Source organism: Brassica napus, chromosome C6 (assembly GCF_020379485.1).
Source record: "Brassica napus cultivar Da-Ae chromosome C6, Da-Ae, whole genome shotgun sequence".
Classification (NCBI taxonomy): domain Eukaryota; kingdom Viridiplantae; phylum Streptophyta; class Magnoliopsida; order Brassicales; family Brassicaceae; genus Brassica; species Brassica napus.
In genome coordinates, this window is record NC_063449.1 from 33,900,488 (window position 1) to 33,918,778 (window position 18,291).

At 32.9% G+C, this 18,291-nt stretch overlaps 4 protein-coding genes across 4 annotated transcripts; 3 read left to right on the forward strand and 1 right to left on the reverse strand.

The window, feature by feature from the left end:
- Positions 1-1,402: 1,402 nt before the first annotated feature.
- Positions 1,403-2,175, forward strand: LOC106386447 (transcription factor PRE3). The gene is made up of 2 exons (XM_013826300.3): positions 1,403-1,751; positions 1,838-2,175. The coding sequence occupies exons 1-2, from the start codon at positions 1,620-1,622 to the stop codon at positions 1,985-1,987; spliced, it is 282 nt and encodes a 93-aa protein (XP_013681754.1). The 5' UTR covers positions 1,403-1,619; the 3' UTR covers positions 1,988-2,175.
- A 1,402-nt stretch (positions 2,176-3,577) lies between these two features.
- Positions 3,578-6,985, forward strand: LOC106385364 (probable serine/threonine-protein kinase PBL3). Its single transcript, XM_022701083.2, has 5 exons — positions 3,578-5,077; positions 5,490-5,812; positions 6,011-6,146; positions 6,233-6,493; positions 6,590-6,985. Exons 1-5 carry the CDS (start codon positions 4,990-4,992, stop codon positions 6,967-6,969), a joined length of 1,188 nt encoding a protein of 395 aa, XP_022556804.2. The 5' UTR covers positions 3,578-4,989; the 3' UTR covers positions 6,970-6,985.
- Positions 6,986-9,691: 2,706 nt separating this feature from the next.
- Positions 9,692-11,792, forward strand: LOC106387227 (GDSL esterase/lipase At1g74460). Its single transcript, XM_013827046.3, has 5 exons — positions 9,692-10,035; positions 10,121-10,251; positions 10,342-10,581; positions 10,666-10,915; positions 11,335-11,792. Exons 1-5 carry the CDS (start codon positions 9,798-9,800, stop codon positions 11,586-11,588), a joined length of 1,113 nt encoding a protein of 370 aa, XP_013682500.2. The 5' UTR covers positions 9,692-9,797; the 3' UTR covers positions 11,589-11,792.
- A 189-nt stretch (positions 11,793-11,981) lies between these two features.
- Positions 11,982-12,685, reverse strand: BNAC06G22970D. The gene is made up of 3 exons (XM_013827048.3): positions 12,446-12,685; positions 12,309-12,370; positions 11,982-12,198 (listed from the first exon to the last, which is right to left on the reverse strand). The coding sequence occupies exons 1-3, from the start codon at positions 12,537-12,539 to the stop codon at positions 12,067-12,069; spliced, it is 288 nt and encodes a 95-aa protein (XP_013682502.1). The 5' UTR covers positions 12,540-12,685; the 3' UTR covers positions 11,982-12,066.
- Positions 12,686-18,291: the final 5,606 nt, after the last annotated feature.

Here is an 18,291-nt window from a genome sequence, read left to right on the forward strand (position 1 = left end):
ATAATAATTCAATAAAATTAATTAATTTTTTGAAGTTTACAATTTTTTCACAGAAAACACAAAAATGTATACAAACTTTTTTTCTAAAAAATATATCTTAATGAAACAGAGGAAATATAATAATTGAATAAAAATACACGGGTGGACGAAACCCAAAATATCGAAAATGTAGATTTAGAGATCGAGGAATGGATATGCTTATTATAGTTAAGAAAATATAGTTTTTTCTCTTGATAAGCGCACAAAATTCAATTACGTATCTTTTTGGGCAATTCTCTCAGATATCTTTTTTTTTAAGTTTTTGTTAAAAAAATAGCCCTAAAAAAATGATCAAAATAGTCTTTTTTACTTTGAAAATTTTAATTTTAATTTTTTATTTTTAAAAAATTTGAAACTCTATCCCCAAAACTCACCCCTTAACTATAAACTCTAAGTCTAGATTAGTTAACCCTAAAATTAAAATATATTTTTGCCTTTTAATAAAATTTTTTTGGTTATTTTTCTCATTGAAATATATTTTGTGACAAAAACTAAAAAAAAACTATCCCAGAAAAAAAATTTATCTTCTTTTAGTTTAACATTTTTACCGTAGATATAACAACATATTTATCATAGACGGGGTCTGTCTGCTCTTGTAAAGGAGATTACCAAATACATATTTCACTAACTAATACTCCATCTATTTTATATTAGATAATGTTTTATCATAATGCATAAATATTTGAAACACTACAGTTATCAAAATATAACATTGAAGTATAATTTAAAATTAATTTAACTAAGTATAAATAAATAATATAAATACAACTGGTTATACTGTTTTTAATAAAGTTAAAGTTAAATAATTTTGTGCAAACATTATATATTGTGAAACAATAAAAAAATTTTAAACATCATGTATATAAAAATAAAGTATTATTTTATGGCGTTGCCAAACCTTTATTATGTTTAGAGAATTAAGATTAATTATTTTAGTTAATAAAAACTCTTAAGTATAACTTTAGGAAATACAACGTATTGACTGTCGTTTACAAGCCTTTGGAAAATTTTATGTCCATTAAAGTATAATTAGTTTAGTTAGTTGAAACATACCTTTAGAAAATCTAACATATATACGAACTGTAACGCAAGTGTCGAATTCCAAACTGAAAACATTTCAATAAGTTTACAATTTAAGGAAATTTTGGGCTAGGCTCACATATATCATTATGTCAAACTTAGATATATATATATATATATATATACACATATTAAAATTATGAGATTCTCTGAAATCGATATATAATAAACAAAAGTTGTCAGGACGGATATAATTCAATATTTGAAAAACAAGATTCGCATATATATTTCAAATTAAAATAAAAAAGGCTAATTTCATTGCTTGTTTATATTTTTCATTAACAAATATTTTAAAAGCCTACATAAATACTACCGTCACTTCACTTTTTTCCTTCATACTCTCATCTTTACTGACTTACTCTCTCTTTTTCTCTCCTTTTCCCGGCATAACTTGTGCGTGGTCCTAAAGTCCATAACCTGTTTCATCCATAAAGTATAGTTTGCTTCAGTACCTATTACTCTTACTAGTTTCGAATTATATTCAAACTAAAAAAAAGAAAATGTCGGGAAGAAGATCACGTTCGAGGCAAGTATCAGGAACTTCAAGGATCTCAGAAGAACAGATCAATGATCTCATTATCAAGTTGCAGCAGCTTCTTCCTGAGCTCAGGGACAGTCGTCGCTCCGACAAGGTAGGCTAAATATAAGAATTTTACTTGATATACGTTATATGTATATATGGCATGAAAATGATGAAATATAGATTATATCTTGACAGGTTTCAGCAGCGAGAGTGTTACAAGAGACGTGCAACTACATAAGGAATCTGCACAGAGAGGTTGATGATCTAAGTGAGAGGCTATCTGAGTTACTTGCAAATACAGACACTGCTCAAGCTGCTTTAATCAGAAGCTTACTTACCCTATAATTCATATCTTCTTCTTCTTCTTCTTTTCTACTAATAATAATAATAATAATAATAATAGTATGTGGATTTGTTTTTCTATAGATGATATGACCTTATAGATTTTGATGTTATGAGTTAGTCACTTCTGTGTCGGTCATAAATATTCGCTTGTTTCCTATATACAACCTTTGCCCCATTTTCGGTTAATTTGTTTGTCTCTTTCTCGAATTCTGTTAGGGTTTTGTTCACCCATAGACTTGGCTTCATTCCTACCTTTAGTTATCTTTTAGTCATTTAAAGCAAGTCCTAACAACAGATCTTACATAAAACGACGAATTTGTAACATAAACATACTACTCTAACAATTTCATGTTATATTATACTGCGATAAGAGGAAGCCTTACAATTGTTCAAAAATAGAGTGGAAGCCTTACAATTCTTCGAAAATATTAACGAATTCTTATTTCAAAACCAAGAAATATTCAGAAATTTAAGATACATAATACCGACTAAATGACTTTGATTCATTTCCAATTTTTTTAAAGAACATATTGAATCTAGTCCACTAGCTAGTTTTTGGTGTTGACGACATATATTGTCGAATGCCATAACCTTTGGGGACAGAATAGTACCATTATGAGTTTATGGGGTAATTAATTAATAAAGTAATTAATTAGTTTGGGACCGATCGAGGCATCGATAAAACAATGTCATATCCGCGTATTAGCATCTTGAAGGATTGGAAGATTATATGTTTATGGACAACAAAGTATGGGGTGAATTTGAGGCTATGCACTCAAAAAAAGGAAAAAAAGCTGCAAATTTTATGACATGACCTAATTAATTCATTTTTGCCAATCTTGTTATATATATTTTACTTTTGTAGTCTTATTTCCTTCCCACCGAATATGTATCCTTTTTTTTACAAGATATTTTTGAATATTAATAAATTACATTACAAATGAGAGGATTTAACAAAAAAATTACATGCATATGAAAGAACACCTACTTCATCTTTCATATTGTTTTTCTTTCCTTGTAAGTGGCTTTCATATTGTTTTTCTCGAGTTGTAAAAATCCTAGTATATTATTACCCACTTTCCCATTAGTCCTTGACGGTAGCCCATAAGCATTTTTTAGTTAGAGGTTTCATGAAATGCCATTTTGGTGCACTGCTTTTCAAAGACAATATTAACACCAAGGCAAACTGAATCTAATAAAAGAGACTGCTACAGTGCTACTTCAACGTAGGGCGTGATTTATAAAAAATTGGCTGTGTAATTTTTGTTGCAGATGTATCTGCTGTAGCTTTTACATTTTTACTACAACCTATAAAATATTATTTTAGAAAATAAAAGTTTTACAACCATTTTTATTATTTTTTTACTGTAATTTTAGAAATTGATTTAAATTGTGATTGTTATTTTTAAAGACATTAGATAAAAACTAAAACTAAAGTAGGTATCTACAACGCAATCAATCATCCTTATAGTAATATACTGAAACTTAAGTGATTAACGCTTTTTTTTTTTTTAATTAACGCTCATTTTTTAGAGTGAAAATTTTCAACATTATTAAAAACGATACTTATTTAATTTTGAAAATTGTATTTAAACTAGTTGTATTTTTGAATGAGCACGAAGAGAATGTATTTTTTGCAGAACTATCCTGTATTTATGGTCTTTTTGCTAATCCCTTTTTAAAGTTGTTCTTTCTTATGTTACGAGACTAAACTACACTATTAATACAGATTGAAAATTACAAATTTTGATAAAAAAAAATTTTGTATTAATTTAGTATTTGGTGTCCAAATTATCTTGGTCAAAGAGTTAGCCAATAATTATATTGCCCCATAATTAAATAGCTTATATAATAAAATTTTGGATTATATTTCTCTTCAAACATGAAAATCTTCCATAACATATTACTCTCTCTGTTTTACAAAGATAGATTTTTAGTGTTTTCACACATATTAAAGAAACACATTAAATCACTATAATAAATTTATCATTTTTTGTAATTTTTAATTTTACAATAATTTTTAACCAATAGTAATTCAATAAAGTCAATTTATTTTCTTGAACATCATATTTTTTTTTCATAGAAAATACAAAAGACTATTTTTGTGAAACAAATTTTTTTTCTAAAACATCTAGCTTAATGAAACGGAATGAATACAAAATAGTAATGGACGTTAAACTGTGGGCCCGTGGCCTATCTAATTTTATTTATAGCTATACTCGTTTATCATATATTACAAGATAACAAAAAATATAACGAAATGAAGAAAAAGGTTACACATATTTTCTGACAATCTAATGCTCAGCCGAGCAATCAACAACGACATGCAAACTAAAGAAATCTACGGAATCTTCCATGACATCCAACGGATCGCCTCTGCGTTCGTCGCTACCATCGTGATAAAAATGTTGAGGTCGATATTTTGGCTAAACGAGTCCTAATGGATGTTTCTGCATTAAGCCCATTAGTAGGGTAAACTTTGGGCCCGAGGCCTTTTTCAATTTTAAGAAATATGTTTGAGCCAAAAAAAGCAATAGGTTACACATGTATGATTTACATCACAATATAAATAATTTAGTTCTTTAACTAAAGGGAAGTTGATAATTTGGTAAACTCAAAACAACAAAATATTGAAAATCCATGGGAAGAGTCAGGGCACGGGAGTTGCACGTGACAAAGGATTAGTCAACTGGTAATTAATAGGTTACTCTGACAGGAAGTTAATACACGGAAACTCCCTATGCATTCTCTCTAATTATAGTTTATCCAATTTTAATTAAATTTTCCCAATTTTCTTTGCTTCTCTAATCTCCCAGCCCAAAATATTTCAAGCACTCTGTATCAATTTGGAATCCAAACACATTTCGATCCCACCAACTCTAATCTCCACGTTCTTCCTTTCGCCGGAGGAAGAACGTCGGTGAAGACGACGGTGCGAAAGATCGATCTATAGCGTTTTACATTTGTCCAAGGGTTTTATATAATTAGACCATAGGATTAACATGGGGAATTGCTTTGAATCTTGCTCAAAGAAGAATGATAATAAGAGTGAAAACGTTGACTCCTCAGTGAAGTTGAAACCTTTTTCACGTAAGCTCTTCTCAACCTTTTGATATATCTCCTTCTTCAATTAACTATATTCATACTGGAATCTTCTAGGGTTTCTCTGAATCTTGTGAGTTAATGCATTTCTTAGGTTATTTAGGGGATTAGGTTTATGTGTAGTTTTTGGATTCGACGATGATAGAAGAAGACAAAGCTCGATTCCCCATGCAGGATCAGTGATGAGATTTTGAGAACTATAACATTTAGTACAAATTTAAATAAGATTTTGGTTTTACCAATTTGGGAACTCTATGTTTATGTATATTAACTCATATGCCAATGTTTCTTTTGCCTATACTCTAATTAATTTGCCATGACACCATGTTCTTGAAGTAGTTAACTTTTCTGTTCATAATTTCCCATTTTGATGTAAGAATGTGGCACTGTCATGGTTCAGAAGGTGATAGTGATTCTGAAAGAATCTCGAATCTTTCGTATCCATGGAGTTTAAAACCTCTGATTACAAGAAAGAGTGAAGCTAGCAGCGCTCTACATGCACCGAGCAGAGAAGGAGACGTAATGCATCCCCAACATTTGAAGTCCTTTACGTTAGATGAGCTAAGGAATGCTACAGGAAACTTCTGTCCAGAGAGTCTCATTGGAGAAGGAGGGTTCGGGTTTGTTTACAAGGGTTGTATTAATGGTGGACCTCGAATCGACCTCGCTGTTGCTGTTAAGAAGCTTAAAATTGAAGGGTTTCAGGGCCACAAGGAGTGGCAGGTAAGCTTATTTTCAATATTTTGTTATGATTTCTTAGAGCCGGATCTGAAATTTAAGGAGGCTATAAACATTTTTAGGCTAATCTTCAAAAAAATTCGACAATTTGGAGATCATATGGTGTGTGTATAGGACCGGCCCTGGATTTTATCTGGCTAATATATTGAAAATGTTTTACTTTTATATTGTTTTCTCCAAAAGAGGGAAGTGAATTATCTTGGGAGATTGCATCATCCAAATCTGGTGAAATTGATTGGCTACTCCTTGGAAGACGAGAACCGTCTTCTTATCTATGAGTATATGCCTAATGGAAGCTTGGAAAATCATTTGTTTGAAAGTAAGTAAAGAAACTCTTTTCTAAATCCAAAACTTATGTTTTTTTTTTCTTTTCATTACTCATGGCCTGAGTTATGCTCCTTCTAGGAGGTTCCAATGTGCTTTCTTGGTCACTACGTATGAAAATCGCGATTGGTGCTGCTCGAGGACTATGTTTCTTGCATGATGCTAAGGACCAAGTCATTTACAGAGACTTCAAAGCATCAAATATCCTTCTCGATTCAGGATTCAACGCCAAACTCTCAGACTTCGGATTGGCCAGAGAAGGTCCAAAAGATGACCGTTCACACGTGACAACTGAAGTCATTGGTACACAAGGTTACGCAGCTCCAGAGTATCTAGCTACAGGTTTCTATTTACTCACTGATTCCATGTACGTACAAATAAACACAACACAAAAATTTCTAAAACACTTTGGTTTGCTTCTGTTCTGTTCCCCGTCAGGTCATCTAACTACGAGATGCGACGTCTACAGTTTCGGTGTAGTCTTGCTAGAGATACTCTCAGGACGTAGAGCCATAGACAAAAGCAGGGCTAGAGAAGAAGAAAACCTAGTGGAATGGGCGAAACCTTACTTGCGGGACAAGCGAAAAGTTTTTAGGATAATGGACACTAAGCTTGTGGGTCAATACCCTCAGAAAGCAGCTTTCATGATGTCTTTCTTGGCCTTACAATGTATCGGAGAGGTTAAGGTTAGACCATCCATGCCTGAGGTTTTGTCTCTTCTTGAGAAAGTACCGAATCCAAGACATAGAAAGAGTAGAAGCAAAGGTTTTGCTACCAACTCTTCTTCTGTCTTTAAAACGGTTTCTCAGACGCACTGAATAAAAAATCTTCAACCACATTATATATAATCCGTGTCAGACACACTATGTATTTGCTTGTTTTGGATCGTTTTTTGGTGGGCTATAGCTTTTTTTTTGTAGCTCACTAATAGCTTATAATCAATTCGGAAAACATAAATAAAAAGATTCCCATGATTTATAATAAAGTTTCATCCTTATATATGAAGTTATGAACATATACATATGTGTATTGTATTAGTACTACTTTTTACTCAAAGTGATTGCATTGATATATCAAAGGTCCAAAAGATATTTCAGTTCATTTAAATTATTAGGAGGTTCTCAGAGAGTCAGAGTAAATTTGTAATCTTCAATGCCTAAAAGGCTGAAACCATAACATAATAATGTTAGTTTTGTCTTCTTTATTTTTTTAAGTTTTGTCTTAAGATTTTACTTGTGTAATTGAGCTAATGACATTTGGTTATTTCAAAACAAACAAAAAATTGACTCTTTATTTCGTTTTCATTTGATTTTAGAGTATGACTGAGAGTTCCTTTGTGTTTACTCTGTTTTGGTTGGAAACAGCCTAAACTTACCAACATTTCTCTAGTTGTCCAACGGTTAACCTTAATATCTTTGAGCCAGAGTATTATCTTCGGTCCATTGGGCTTGATTAGATCCATGATTTAATCTATATTATTAAAACGGAAAAATTGTGGTGGACCTCAACTTTATTTTGTAAGTTTTTAAATTAAATGCATCTTCTTACTTTATAGTTAAACGTACATTAAATCACTAATAATACTTTCTTTATACTACTATTAATGTTTCCAAACAATATACTCATTTCTTTATACTACTATCCATGTTTCCAAACAACATTATAATTAATATTATGTCCAAACAATATAAAATATTAGAATTCATATTTTTAATATTTCAAACAATTTTCTTTCAAATAATTTAGATAGATTAAATAATTAAAAAAATTCAAATAATTTATAAAACAACGAAAAATAAATAGAACTTATTTTTAAAGGTTTAAATACTACAAAAACATTTCAATCAATAATAAATTAATTAAATTAACATATTATTTTATTTATAATTACTAAATAATGGTTATATCATTGATTTAAGTAACATAACAATTCAATAATAGCCATTACATTTATGTGTGTATATATATATATATAAACATTATACATTGTACAATAAATATAATAACAAAAAAAAATTATGAAAATGTTCAAAATATATGTTATCTAAATAAAAATGCTTAACACTAATTGTTAACAGCAATTTAAACCGATTAAAATATAAATTATTAACAAGATAAATTATTAACAAGATAAATTACACAAAACCGATTATAATATAAATTATTTCTAATTACTAAATAATGGTTATATGATTGATTTAAGTAACATAACAATTCAATAATAGCCATTACATTTATATATATATATATATATATATATATATATATAAACATTATACATTGTACAATAAATATAATAACAAAAAAAAATTATGAAAAATGTTCAAAATATATGTTATCTAAATAAAAATGCTTAACACTAATTGTTAACAGCAATTTAAACCGATTAAAAAATAAATTATTAACAAGATAAATTATTAACAAGATAAATTACACAAAACCGATTATAATATAAATTATTTATAATTACTAAATAATGGTTATATCATTGATTTAAGTAACATAACAATTCAATAATAGCCATTACATTTATATATATATATATACATATATATATATATATATATATATATATATATATATATATATATATATAAACATTATACAATGTACAATAAATATAATAACAAAAAAAAATATGAAAAATGTTCAAAATATATGTTATCTAAATAAAAATGCTTAACACTAATTGTTAACAGCAATTTAAACCGATTATAATATAAATTATTACCAAGATAAATTACACAAAACAATCATTATAAAATTAATTAAGCTATGTAAAAGGAGCAATATGATCAAGACATATTTATAGTTGTTAATTACTTTATCTCTATCATTTTTCTCTATCAAAATTTTGTAGAAATCATAATTTCATAAAATTACAAAATAAGGAACTTTAAAATTTGGATTAAAAGGTGACAAATTATGAAACTATAACAATTTAAATCAAGTTGGATTATATATTGGTCATCCATCATTTCAATTGATTAGTCTCGGGTTTTAGTGATTTTTTAAATATGAATATTTTTACAAATCTAAATCGAATTGTCGGATCACCGGATTAACCAGTTAAACCGCGAGTTTTGGGTCGAATTCAAAAGCATTGATTTAAATGCAAAAATACTATAAATACACAAAATTCTTACAAATTAATAAAATATTTGTTAACTTATTAGTGAAATTTTTCGTCATAAAATAATCCGCGCTTGCTAAGCGCGGATCAAGATCTAGTAGTAGCTTAAAAGAAGAAATTACAGACGAACCAAACATTGAAATTCTAGAAAATACTCGGAATAGCTTTTCTCTATGGAGTTCACAAACTAGACTTTGAAATTATTATGTTGTCACAAAAGCTTTGAAGTTATTTACCCCCACGAAAACAAAACAGTTCCCAAGAGAAACAAAATTACGAATTTACGGACAAGAAACGGTTACAACTTATGAGACCAACACGAGGAAAGAGTAGTTGAAAGTAGGTTTGAATAAAACATAAAACAAAAAATAATATACAAAATCAGTTGGTTCATCAACTCAAAATCTACCTTCACTTTTCTTACTTGTCTTATATTTCACCTCCAAACCCCCTTTTATAAACCACCAAACAAATCGTTCTCAATCAACACACATTTTGATTTTGTTGTGCGACATGAAGTACTTCTGCGCTATATTCGTGTTGCTCATCGTTCTTGGACTCAATGCTTCTGACGGCTACGATTGCAAGATCGTCCAGTTTATATTTGGGGACTCGTTGTCTGATGTAGGCAACAATAGGAACCTACCGAGGAGCTTAGCGCAGGCGAATCTGCCCTTTTACGGTATAGATTTTGGCAATGGTTTGCCTAATGGAAGGTTCACTAATGGCCGAACTGTTTCAGACATTATAGGTAAGTCATGTGTGCATGTTATATAACGAACGTGGTATATCATGTGCATTACTTTCTTATATAGCGGTTTTATTTGAATTTTCAGGTGATAAAATTGGGTTACCAAGACCAGTAGCCTTTTTGGATCCATCAATGAATGAAGATGTTATACTTGAAAATGGAGTGAACTATGCTTCAGGAGGTGGTGGAATCTTGAATGAAACTGGTGGCTATTTCGTAAGTCTCATTATTATTTTTATTTGCATAAATAAATGAATAAGTTTCAAAGAAATGATTTTTTATTGTGTTGTTGCTTTCATTGTGAAGATCCAAAGATTTTCTCTATGGAAGCAAATAGAATTATTCCAAGGGACACAAGATGTAATTGTGGCAAAGATAGGGAAAAAAGAAGCAGACAAATTCTTCCAACAAGCTCGATACGTCGTCGCTTTAGGCAGCAATGACTTTATTAACAACTACTTGATGCCTGTCTATGGCGATTCTTGGAAGTACAATGATCAAACATTCGTCGACTACTTGATGGAAACACTTGATTCTCAACTCAGGGTTAGTATTTAAACAAAGACTTTATTACATACTTTTATTTTTATAAATCGACCGATACATATTCTTTGTGATATGGTGTTTTAGGTGTTGCATAGTTTGGGAGCGAGGAAGCTAATGGTGTTTGGGTTAGGACCAATGGGTTGTATCCCACTTCAAAGAGCTTTAAGCTTCGATGGTCAATGTCAAAACAAGGCTAGTAATCTTGCTAAGAGATTCAACAAAGCTGCAGCCACAATGCTCCAAGATCTCGAAACCAAGCTCCCAAATGCAAGTTACAAGTTTGGTGAAGCCTATGACCTTGTCAACGACGTCATCACTAACCCACAAAAATACGGTATGTATATATATAACCAAAATAAAATATAAAATTCATGACCACTATTTATAACGTTAATTTAAATAATTAATTAATCTAAATATGAATACTTGGTAAATGTAATGAATGCTTAAGGGACCCAATTGAGATGTGAAAAACAATATACAAGTCATGACCGTTATTTATTTAAAATATCTCAGTATTCACACACACAATTTAGTTTCTACGGTTGTACCAAAATAATTTGAAAGATTATATATTATGATCATAAAATGCAAAAAAAAAATAAAAAAATCAATCTGGTTAATAGAAGTAAATGTAGTACTAGTTGTGATAACTTAATTGCATATATATTACCTTTTCTCTTAGTTCATTTCTACAATGATCGGGTTAATTAACTTATTTATACGTTTTGTGTGTATGCAATGTATACACAGGATTCGATAACTCGGATTCGCCGTGTTGCTCGTTCTACAGAATCCGGCCGGCGCTGACATGTATTCCGGCGTCGACGTTGTGTAAAGACAGAAGCAAGTATGTGTTTTGGGATGAGTATCATCCCACCGATAAGGCGAACGAGCTCGTTGCTAATATTCTCATCAAAAGGTTTGATTTCATGCGTGCTGACGACGGTCCTTCCGACTCTCCTTCTCCCGCCCCGGATCTTGCTCCTTCTCCCGACGATAACTAACTGATTGATGTCTTAATTATATATAATGATTTTCGGTTTATGTATATTTTGTTGATCATGTTGTGGAGAATCTCGTTTGTCCTAAATTTTTAATTACCATTTTTGTTGGGTAAAATAATGTTCTGTTTCTGTAATATCTTCATATTCTGTTGTGTGTCTTATAATAGTAAAGATATCATCATGCGTTGAGGTGGTTGTTGTGTCCTCCACTCCAATCTCCACCAAATAAAACTAAAACAACAGTAGCTCAGTGGATGACATAACGTTAGCTAAAAGTTAATTGCCAAATTGTTTAATTACATAAACCGAAAAGTGACCTTTCTAGACATGGGTTCATAAAGTTGGAGTCTTAAAAGAATATTTGATATCTTCGCATAGCCTTTTAGATTAGGATTCCATAATGTTAAATCTTTGATACGTAGCATATAAAATTGTGATTATTAGTACAATTTTTGTAGGTGCTCTACATTATAATAAATTAGCAGTCAGGGCAATGTGATCTTGGAGTGTGACGGTTATTAGCACCTGACCCTGGATAATCGTTAATCTCCTCAACATCCATCAACCTCCGTGTCCTTGTTCTTCTCTTGGGATCGATCTCAATTCGTCTCTAATGAAACCATTCAGACAAACAAACAAAAAATCAAGAACAAGAGTCAAAACACAGAAGAGATACGGTCTTTGTATGCGTTCGTGTATATGTGTGGAGTGGTTTCTTACCAGGTGGGTAGTCTCATTCAATTCTTGTCCTTTGGTTCCATAGCCGATCTGTGTCTCAGTTTCTGTAATAAGCAAGAAGTTAAAGCAAGAAAGAAACTTGAGGAGGTTAGAGAGACTAAAAGAGAAATATTACAGACTTGGAGTAACTAGGACAGGCTTCAATACGATCACAAGAGACAGAACAGCTAAAACCAAGAATGTTCGAAGTTTTAAGAGTTGTCTTCTCGCCATCTTAAAAAACCGAAGACGTGTTCTGTTTCTGCTCTGTTTCTTCAAGCAAATCTTTGTCCGATATATATAACAAGCATATGTGATCTTTCTTTAAAGATCAGGGTTTATCGTGGAAGAAGATATAGATATTAAAGTAGAGGAGATTGTGGAAATTTTATCACTTTCTTTTGATATCTACCGTTGATTGTGGAAACAAGCCTTTTGTGTTGGAGACATCACATGATGCTCATCAAAATAAAAGCTCTTCTTATTTTAAGTACTAGTGTTGTATTATACAATACTCACACTGACACACAAGAATATATACAGATCTGCTGAATATCATGTATGTACACACAACATACCTAGACATGTGTATACATAAACTTGTATGTATTGCTACAGTGATTCAAATTAATGTCTGATCAGAACATACTAAATGGCCTCTTTCGAGTTATTCTGGTTGGTGAGAAACACTAGATTAAGATCCGCTTTTTGCATGAGATGAACATGGAGAATTGCCACTAATACCACTTTTCTAATACCACTTTTCAACTTTACACTTTTCAACTTTACCATTAAAATTTTAATGGGTAATGTACCATTATACCATTATCTAATCAAACATAAACCTATGTCTTTTCCAACAAGAATTTTCAAATTCTCCAAATCGATCGACGAATCCAGCGAGAGAAATTAGACGATTCCGGCTTCGACGATTTCGGCGAGAGATTCAACGATTCCGACGAGAGATTCGACGATTCCGGCGAGAGATTCGACGATTCCGGCGAGAGATTCGACGACTCCGGCGATTTTCCTGACGAGATTTGATTATTCCGACGACGTTGACGTCCGACGAGATTTAGCGAAGACTACAAGCTTAAACGAATAGAACAATCTCTCTTCACGAACGCGTAACAAAGGTCAGAGGATAATAGATAGTGATTTTCGTCTCTTTTCTGTAATTTTTGCTTGGTTTCTCAAAATCGATCGGTTTCTGGAAAGGAGACGAAGTTTTTCTCATGAAGTTTTCAAATCTCAGATTTATAAAACCCTTATAAATTTTTATTATGAGGAACATAGTGTTATGTATTTTTCTTTTTGATATATCTTGTTGATCATTCCTTCTTTAATCCTCATGTTCTTATAATCAGGTTATGATGATCGAAATATGTTCAATATGTGGAGAATGGAAACTAATAAATGGAATTCACTGGGATTTCATAGTGGATGATCAACGAGGATCCTCTCTTAGTATGATTCATGAAGATATCAGCTACAATGATTTGATTGTGGCTGTTTTAGAAGATTTTGGAATTGATGGCAACAGAAACAGTGTAAATCTTAGCTATGCCTCACCTTCAAAATTAAACTTTGGTACAAAAGAGCTTCCTCCAGCATTTATTAGGAATGATCGTCAAGTAACATCTTCTCTGAACAAACTTAAAGAGAATGGAGACTTTCATCTATGTGTAACCATTAAGGTAACTGCATGAAACTCTTTTGTTAACTTGTTTGTTTATTAGAGTTATCAGTTATTTTATAAGGTAGTATGTAGTACTAATGATTTGCTCATTGCTTGAGGAAGTATGCCATAGCAGTATCTATTACAAACTTTTACATTTATAAGACCTTATAATAATAATTGTGCATTTTGGAGGATCATTACCACATATATTTTAACTATTAGCTTTTATGTTTTTTTTTTAATGTTTCAGAGAAGAACTCAATTATCACCAATGATTGTGTCAAATATGATCTAGTCACGGGGTGAAGTTTTAATTAATCATGATTTGACTATTGCTAAAAATAGTAATTCGCTTGAGGTATTTATTACAACTCTTATATTTATAAGGCCTTATAAAAACATTATAAATGATTCTATATTTAGCTTTATCTTTTTATGTTTCAGAGGGAAACACAAATATCACCAATGATTGTGTCAAATATGGTTCAGACACAGGATGAAGTGTTAATTACTAATGATTTGCCTATTGCTGGTAGTAGAAATTTCTGTTTATGACACCTTATGACACCTTTAAAGTTTATAAGAACCTTATAAAATACAAGGTACAAGATTCATTACTAGCTTTATGTTTTAATGTTTCAAAGAGGAACACAAAAATCATGATTGATTATGTCAAACATGATGCAGACACAAGATAAAATTTCCAGTACTCATGATTTGCCTATTGCTGGAAGTAGTAATGTATTTGAGGTACTTTTCAAAACTCTTACCTTAACATTCATAATTATAAAGTTCTATAAATTGTTTTAGAAATTAGACTTTATGGAGTTCTACAATAATATCGTTACTTTTGGCAATATTGGCTCTTATTGATCTATTATTGGTTGTGACGTACTTATTAAAACTTTGTAAATAAGGTTTTATTTTATAATGTCTTATAAAGGTAATATATACATGTTTAATTTTCTAGAGAGGAACAAAAACACACCCGGAGACTGAATGGAACAACATTCAGAGAGTTGACGAAGTCTCTGGTATACAACATACTCGTATTAGAGACAGTCTTATTTCTCCTTCAAGTGGTCTTGTTAGCAATAAAGTACATATAATTTTTTTCTTTGTTAAATATAAATATATAAGAGTTTAATCAATGTCATATAATAGGTTATAAATTCTATTTTTAATGTACATGTTTCATGTTTTTATCTTAGAGAGGATTTGACTCGATTGGACTTGTTGTATATGGGTCTGGAAAGTCAAAATTGACATTTTTTTCTAGTAGACGTGGTAGAGAAAGCATGAGAGAAGATTCACATTCCCATTCAGATATCTTGTCTCCAATTTGTTTAACAAATCAATGTGATGATGATGATGATGATTTGTTATGCGGGAAGTTTTTCAAGGATAAAAGGAAATGAGCAGAAAGTTGAGGTTGCATGCAGTTAGCAAAAGCTTTGAGTTCCACACAGAATATTCAGACAAAACGCGTTATGTTCTTAGTTGTGTGGATGAAATATGCAGTTGGAGTTTACGTGCAAAATCAGTTAAAGGATCTCAGAGTTTTTTTGTTCGCCATTATGTATCTAAACATACTTGTGACACTTCTCTGAGAAGTGTTAGTCATCGGCAAGCTACTGTGAAACTGTTGGGAACTATGGTCATCAATCATTATGATGGAGGAAAGATTGGGCTGAAACCTAAACAGATCATGAAAAAAGCTAGAAAAGATCATGGTGTTGTGATTTCATATTCAAAGGCTTGGAGGTCTCAAGAGCACGGCCAAGATATAGCTAGGGGTACTCCTTATGACAGTTATGAAACTTTGCCCAGCTGGTTTCACATGATAAAAGAAAAGAATCAGGGTTCTGTGATTTTTATCGAAGTTGATCTGTTGGGAAATTCAAATACGCATTTTTGTCGCTTGGTCCATCTATCAGAGGGTTTAAGTTAATGAGGAAGGTACTTTCTGTTGATGGTGCCCATCTGAAAGCAAAGTATAAAGGGACTCTACTTGCTGCTGATATCTTGCATATTTGCATTGTTTTATCCATTCATTCATAAACATTTTCATCATAGAGATTAGGATTTAGACATGTTTAGGTTGCATTTTGCATACATGAGTCTCTATTAGGTACTGGAGTGCCACATGGAGTTTTTGGGGATGTTTGGAGCTCGAAAGAGGTGTAAAGATGATCATTGGACGAGCAGAGCGTTGGGAGCGACTTCCCGGAGCGACACCAGCAAGTCGCTCTGACCTGCCTTATCAGAGCGACCTTACCAGAGTGATACGGGGAAGTCGCTCGCCATTTCATCCCGGTGGAAGCACAAAACGAAGCCCGGAGCGACCTCTCAGAGCGACCCACTGAGGTCGCTCCCGAAGTCCGGAGCGACCTGTTGGAGCGACACACCAAGGTCGCTCGCGTCCTCTCGCCCGGAGACACCAAAGTCGAGCATCCTGGAGCGACCTCTCAGAGCGACCAGCTCAAGTCGCTCGCGTTCCATGGTGAGATGACCCGGGAGCGACGTCTTCGGAGCGACACAGCCAGGTCGCTCGCGAAGAAACGACCCAGGAGCGACCTCTCGCAGCGATGTACCGAAGTCGCTCGCGTTCCATGGCGAGACGACCCGGGAGCGACGTCTTCGGAGCGACACAGCCAGGTCGCTCCAAAGAAACGACCCGGGAGCGACCTCTCGCAGCGACGTACCGAGGTCGCTCCGCGTTACTTGGCTGCCGAAAATCATGATTTCCCGAGGACCTTTTTTGCAATTTATTTTGGACGTTTTGCACTTGGAAAAAACTATGTTTTAAAGACTTTTTGTAGCCGGCAGGCAGAGGAGCTTGGATCTATTGAGAAAGACACAAAAACTCTCTTGAGAAGTTCATCTCATTGTTATGTTCTTGTGTTCTTGTTGATTTCTTATCTTTTTCTCTACATGATTAATCTGAAATCGAATATGGGTTTAAGAGGAATCATGGAGATTAGTGAGTAATCACCTTTTGAATTCATGGGTTAGGGAGATTAAGGGTGATTAGGTTAGTTCTAGGATGTTTTAGTGTATATCATTCTTGTTCCTTGCTAGTAGAGTATTCTTAATGCATCTTCTGAGTTGGCCACTCAAAAGTTGATCAATAGGCATTTCCAACCGGAAAGGTGTTTGATGAAATACCTGAGACAACTCTCCTAGGCTTTTAGTATACTTTGCCAAAGACATTTGTTGTTAAAGGGTGCTAAGATAGCTAATAGACTTGTTAGTAATGATTGCTTTCATATTATTCAACCAAAGACATTTGATGTTTGAGATATGTTAGCAAATGAGCATTTATCTAGACATAGAGGTTGCTTAGAATTGTGTCTAGGCTTAAGGTTGATAGTTTGATTGATCATTTGCCATCCTTAGTTCGATACTTGATCACCCAAGGTCTAATCCCTATGCCCATGAGTTCTCTTTTCCCTTAGTCAAGAAAGTATCATTTTTGTTATTGCTTTCTAGTATTAGTAGTAGTTTAAAACCCATCTAAATCATTGGTTGCACTTAGATTAAGTGAGTACTTGCATTCTCAGTGCTTTGATATCCCTCAGAACTGGTTCGACATTCACTATACTACAACATTTGTCTTAGGAGCCTTGAAAACTCCCAACACCAAATTGGCGCCGTTGCCAAATTCTGAGTACATTTAACCATTGAGATTTAGTCACTTGCTTGAGACTAAGTCATTTTAATTTTGTTTTGTTACTGATTCTTCTTCTTCACTTACTTTTCACTTTCAGGTGTATGAACTTGAGGAGCAGGGGTCCATCAAACCTAGTTCCAATAGTAGCAGACATCAGAGCTTTTGAGAGGGAGTGTGCTAGAGCTAGAAGAGAAGAAGAACACCAGGCCCACTTGGATATTGATATGGCAGATCCACCGCAAGGGGCAGAACACCAACCGCGGGCAGCTCGACCCATTGGCACTTACGACCGCCCCAACATACATGGTCATAGATTCGGAATCCGAGCACCAGCTGTGGCAGCCAACAACTTTGAGGTCAAGTCAGGACTCCTCAACGTGATCGAGAACAACAAGTATCATGGCTTGGCTCTGGAGGACCCATTTGATCACTTGGACAGGTTCGACAGCTACTGCGGGTTGTCAAAAACCAATGGTGTGTCCGAAGATGCTTTCAAGCTCAAGCTATTCCCTTTCTCTTTGGGGGATAAGGCACGTCAGTGGGAGAAGTCTCTACCCAGCGACTCTATCACCACTTGGGATGAGTGCAAGAGAGCATTCTTGGAGAAATTCTTCTCATCCTCAAGAACTGCT

What these genes read in the sequence shown, in the direction of transcription:
- BNAC06G22970D (XM_013827048.3), bottom strand. Translation starts at nt 12,539, where the DNA reads ATGGCGAGAAGACAACTCTTAAAACTTCGAACATTCTTGGTTTTAGCT. An exon ending in GCCTGTCCTAGTTACTCCAA is followed by an intron (nt 12,371 to 12,445) that starts GTCTGTAATATT and finishes TGCTTATTACAG; the next exon opens with AAACTGAGACACAGATCGGC. An exon ending in TGAATGAGACTACCCACCTG is followed by an intron (nt 12,199 to 12,308) that starts GTAAGAAACCAC and finishes TGGTTTCATTAG; the next exon opens with AGACGAATTGAGATCGATCC.
- LOC106385364 (XM_022701083.2), top strand. Translation starts at nt 4,990, where the DNA reads ATGGGGAATTGCTTTGAATCTTGCTCAAAGAAGAATGATAATAAGAGT. An exon ending in GAAGTTGAAACCTTTTTCAC is followed by an intron (nt 5,078 to 5,489) that starts GTAAGCTCTTCT and finishes GTCATGGTTCAG; the next exon opens with AAGGTGATAGTGATTCTGAA. An exon ending in GGAAAATCATTTGTTTGAAA is followed by an intron (nt 6,147 to 6,232) that starts GTAAGTAAAGAA and finishes TGCTCCTTCTAG; the next exon opens with GAGGTTCCAATGTGCTTTCT.
- LOC106386447 (XM_013826300.3), top strand. Translation starts at nt 1,620, where the DNA reads ATGTCGGGAAGAAGATCACGTTCGAGGCAAGTATCAGGAACTTCAAGG. An exon ending in ACAGTCGTCGCTCCGACAAG is followed by an intron (nt 1,752 to 1,837) that starts GTAGGCTAAATA and finishes ATATCTTGACAG; the next exon opens with GTTTCAGCAGCGAGAGTGTT.
- LOC106387227 (XM_013827046.3), top strand. Translation starts at nt 9,798, where the DNA reads ATGAAGTACTTCTGCGCTATATTCGTGTTGCTCATCGTTCTTGGACTC. An exon ending in ATGAAACTGGTGGCTATTTC is followed by an intron (nt 10,252 to 10,341) that starts GTAAGTCTCATT and finishes TTCATTGTGAAG; the next exon opens with ATCCAAAGATTTTCTCTATG. An exon ending in CACTTGATTCTCAACTCAGG is followed by an intron (nt 10,582 to 10,665) that starts GTTAGTATTTAA and finishes ATGGTGTTTTAG; the next exon opens with GTGTTGCATAGTTTGGGAGC.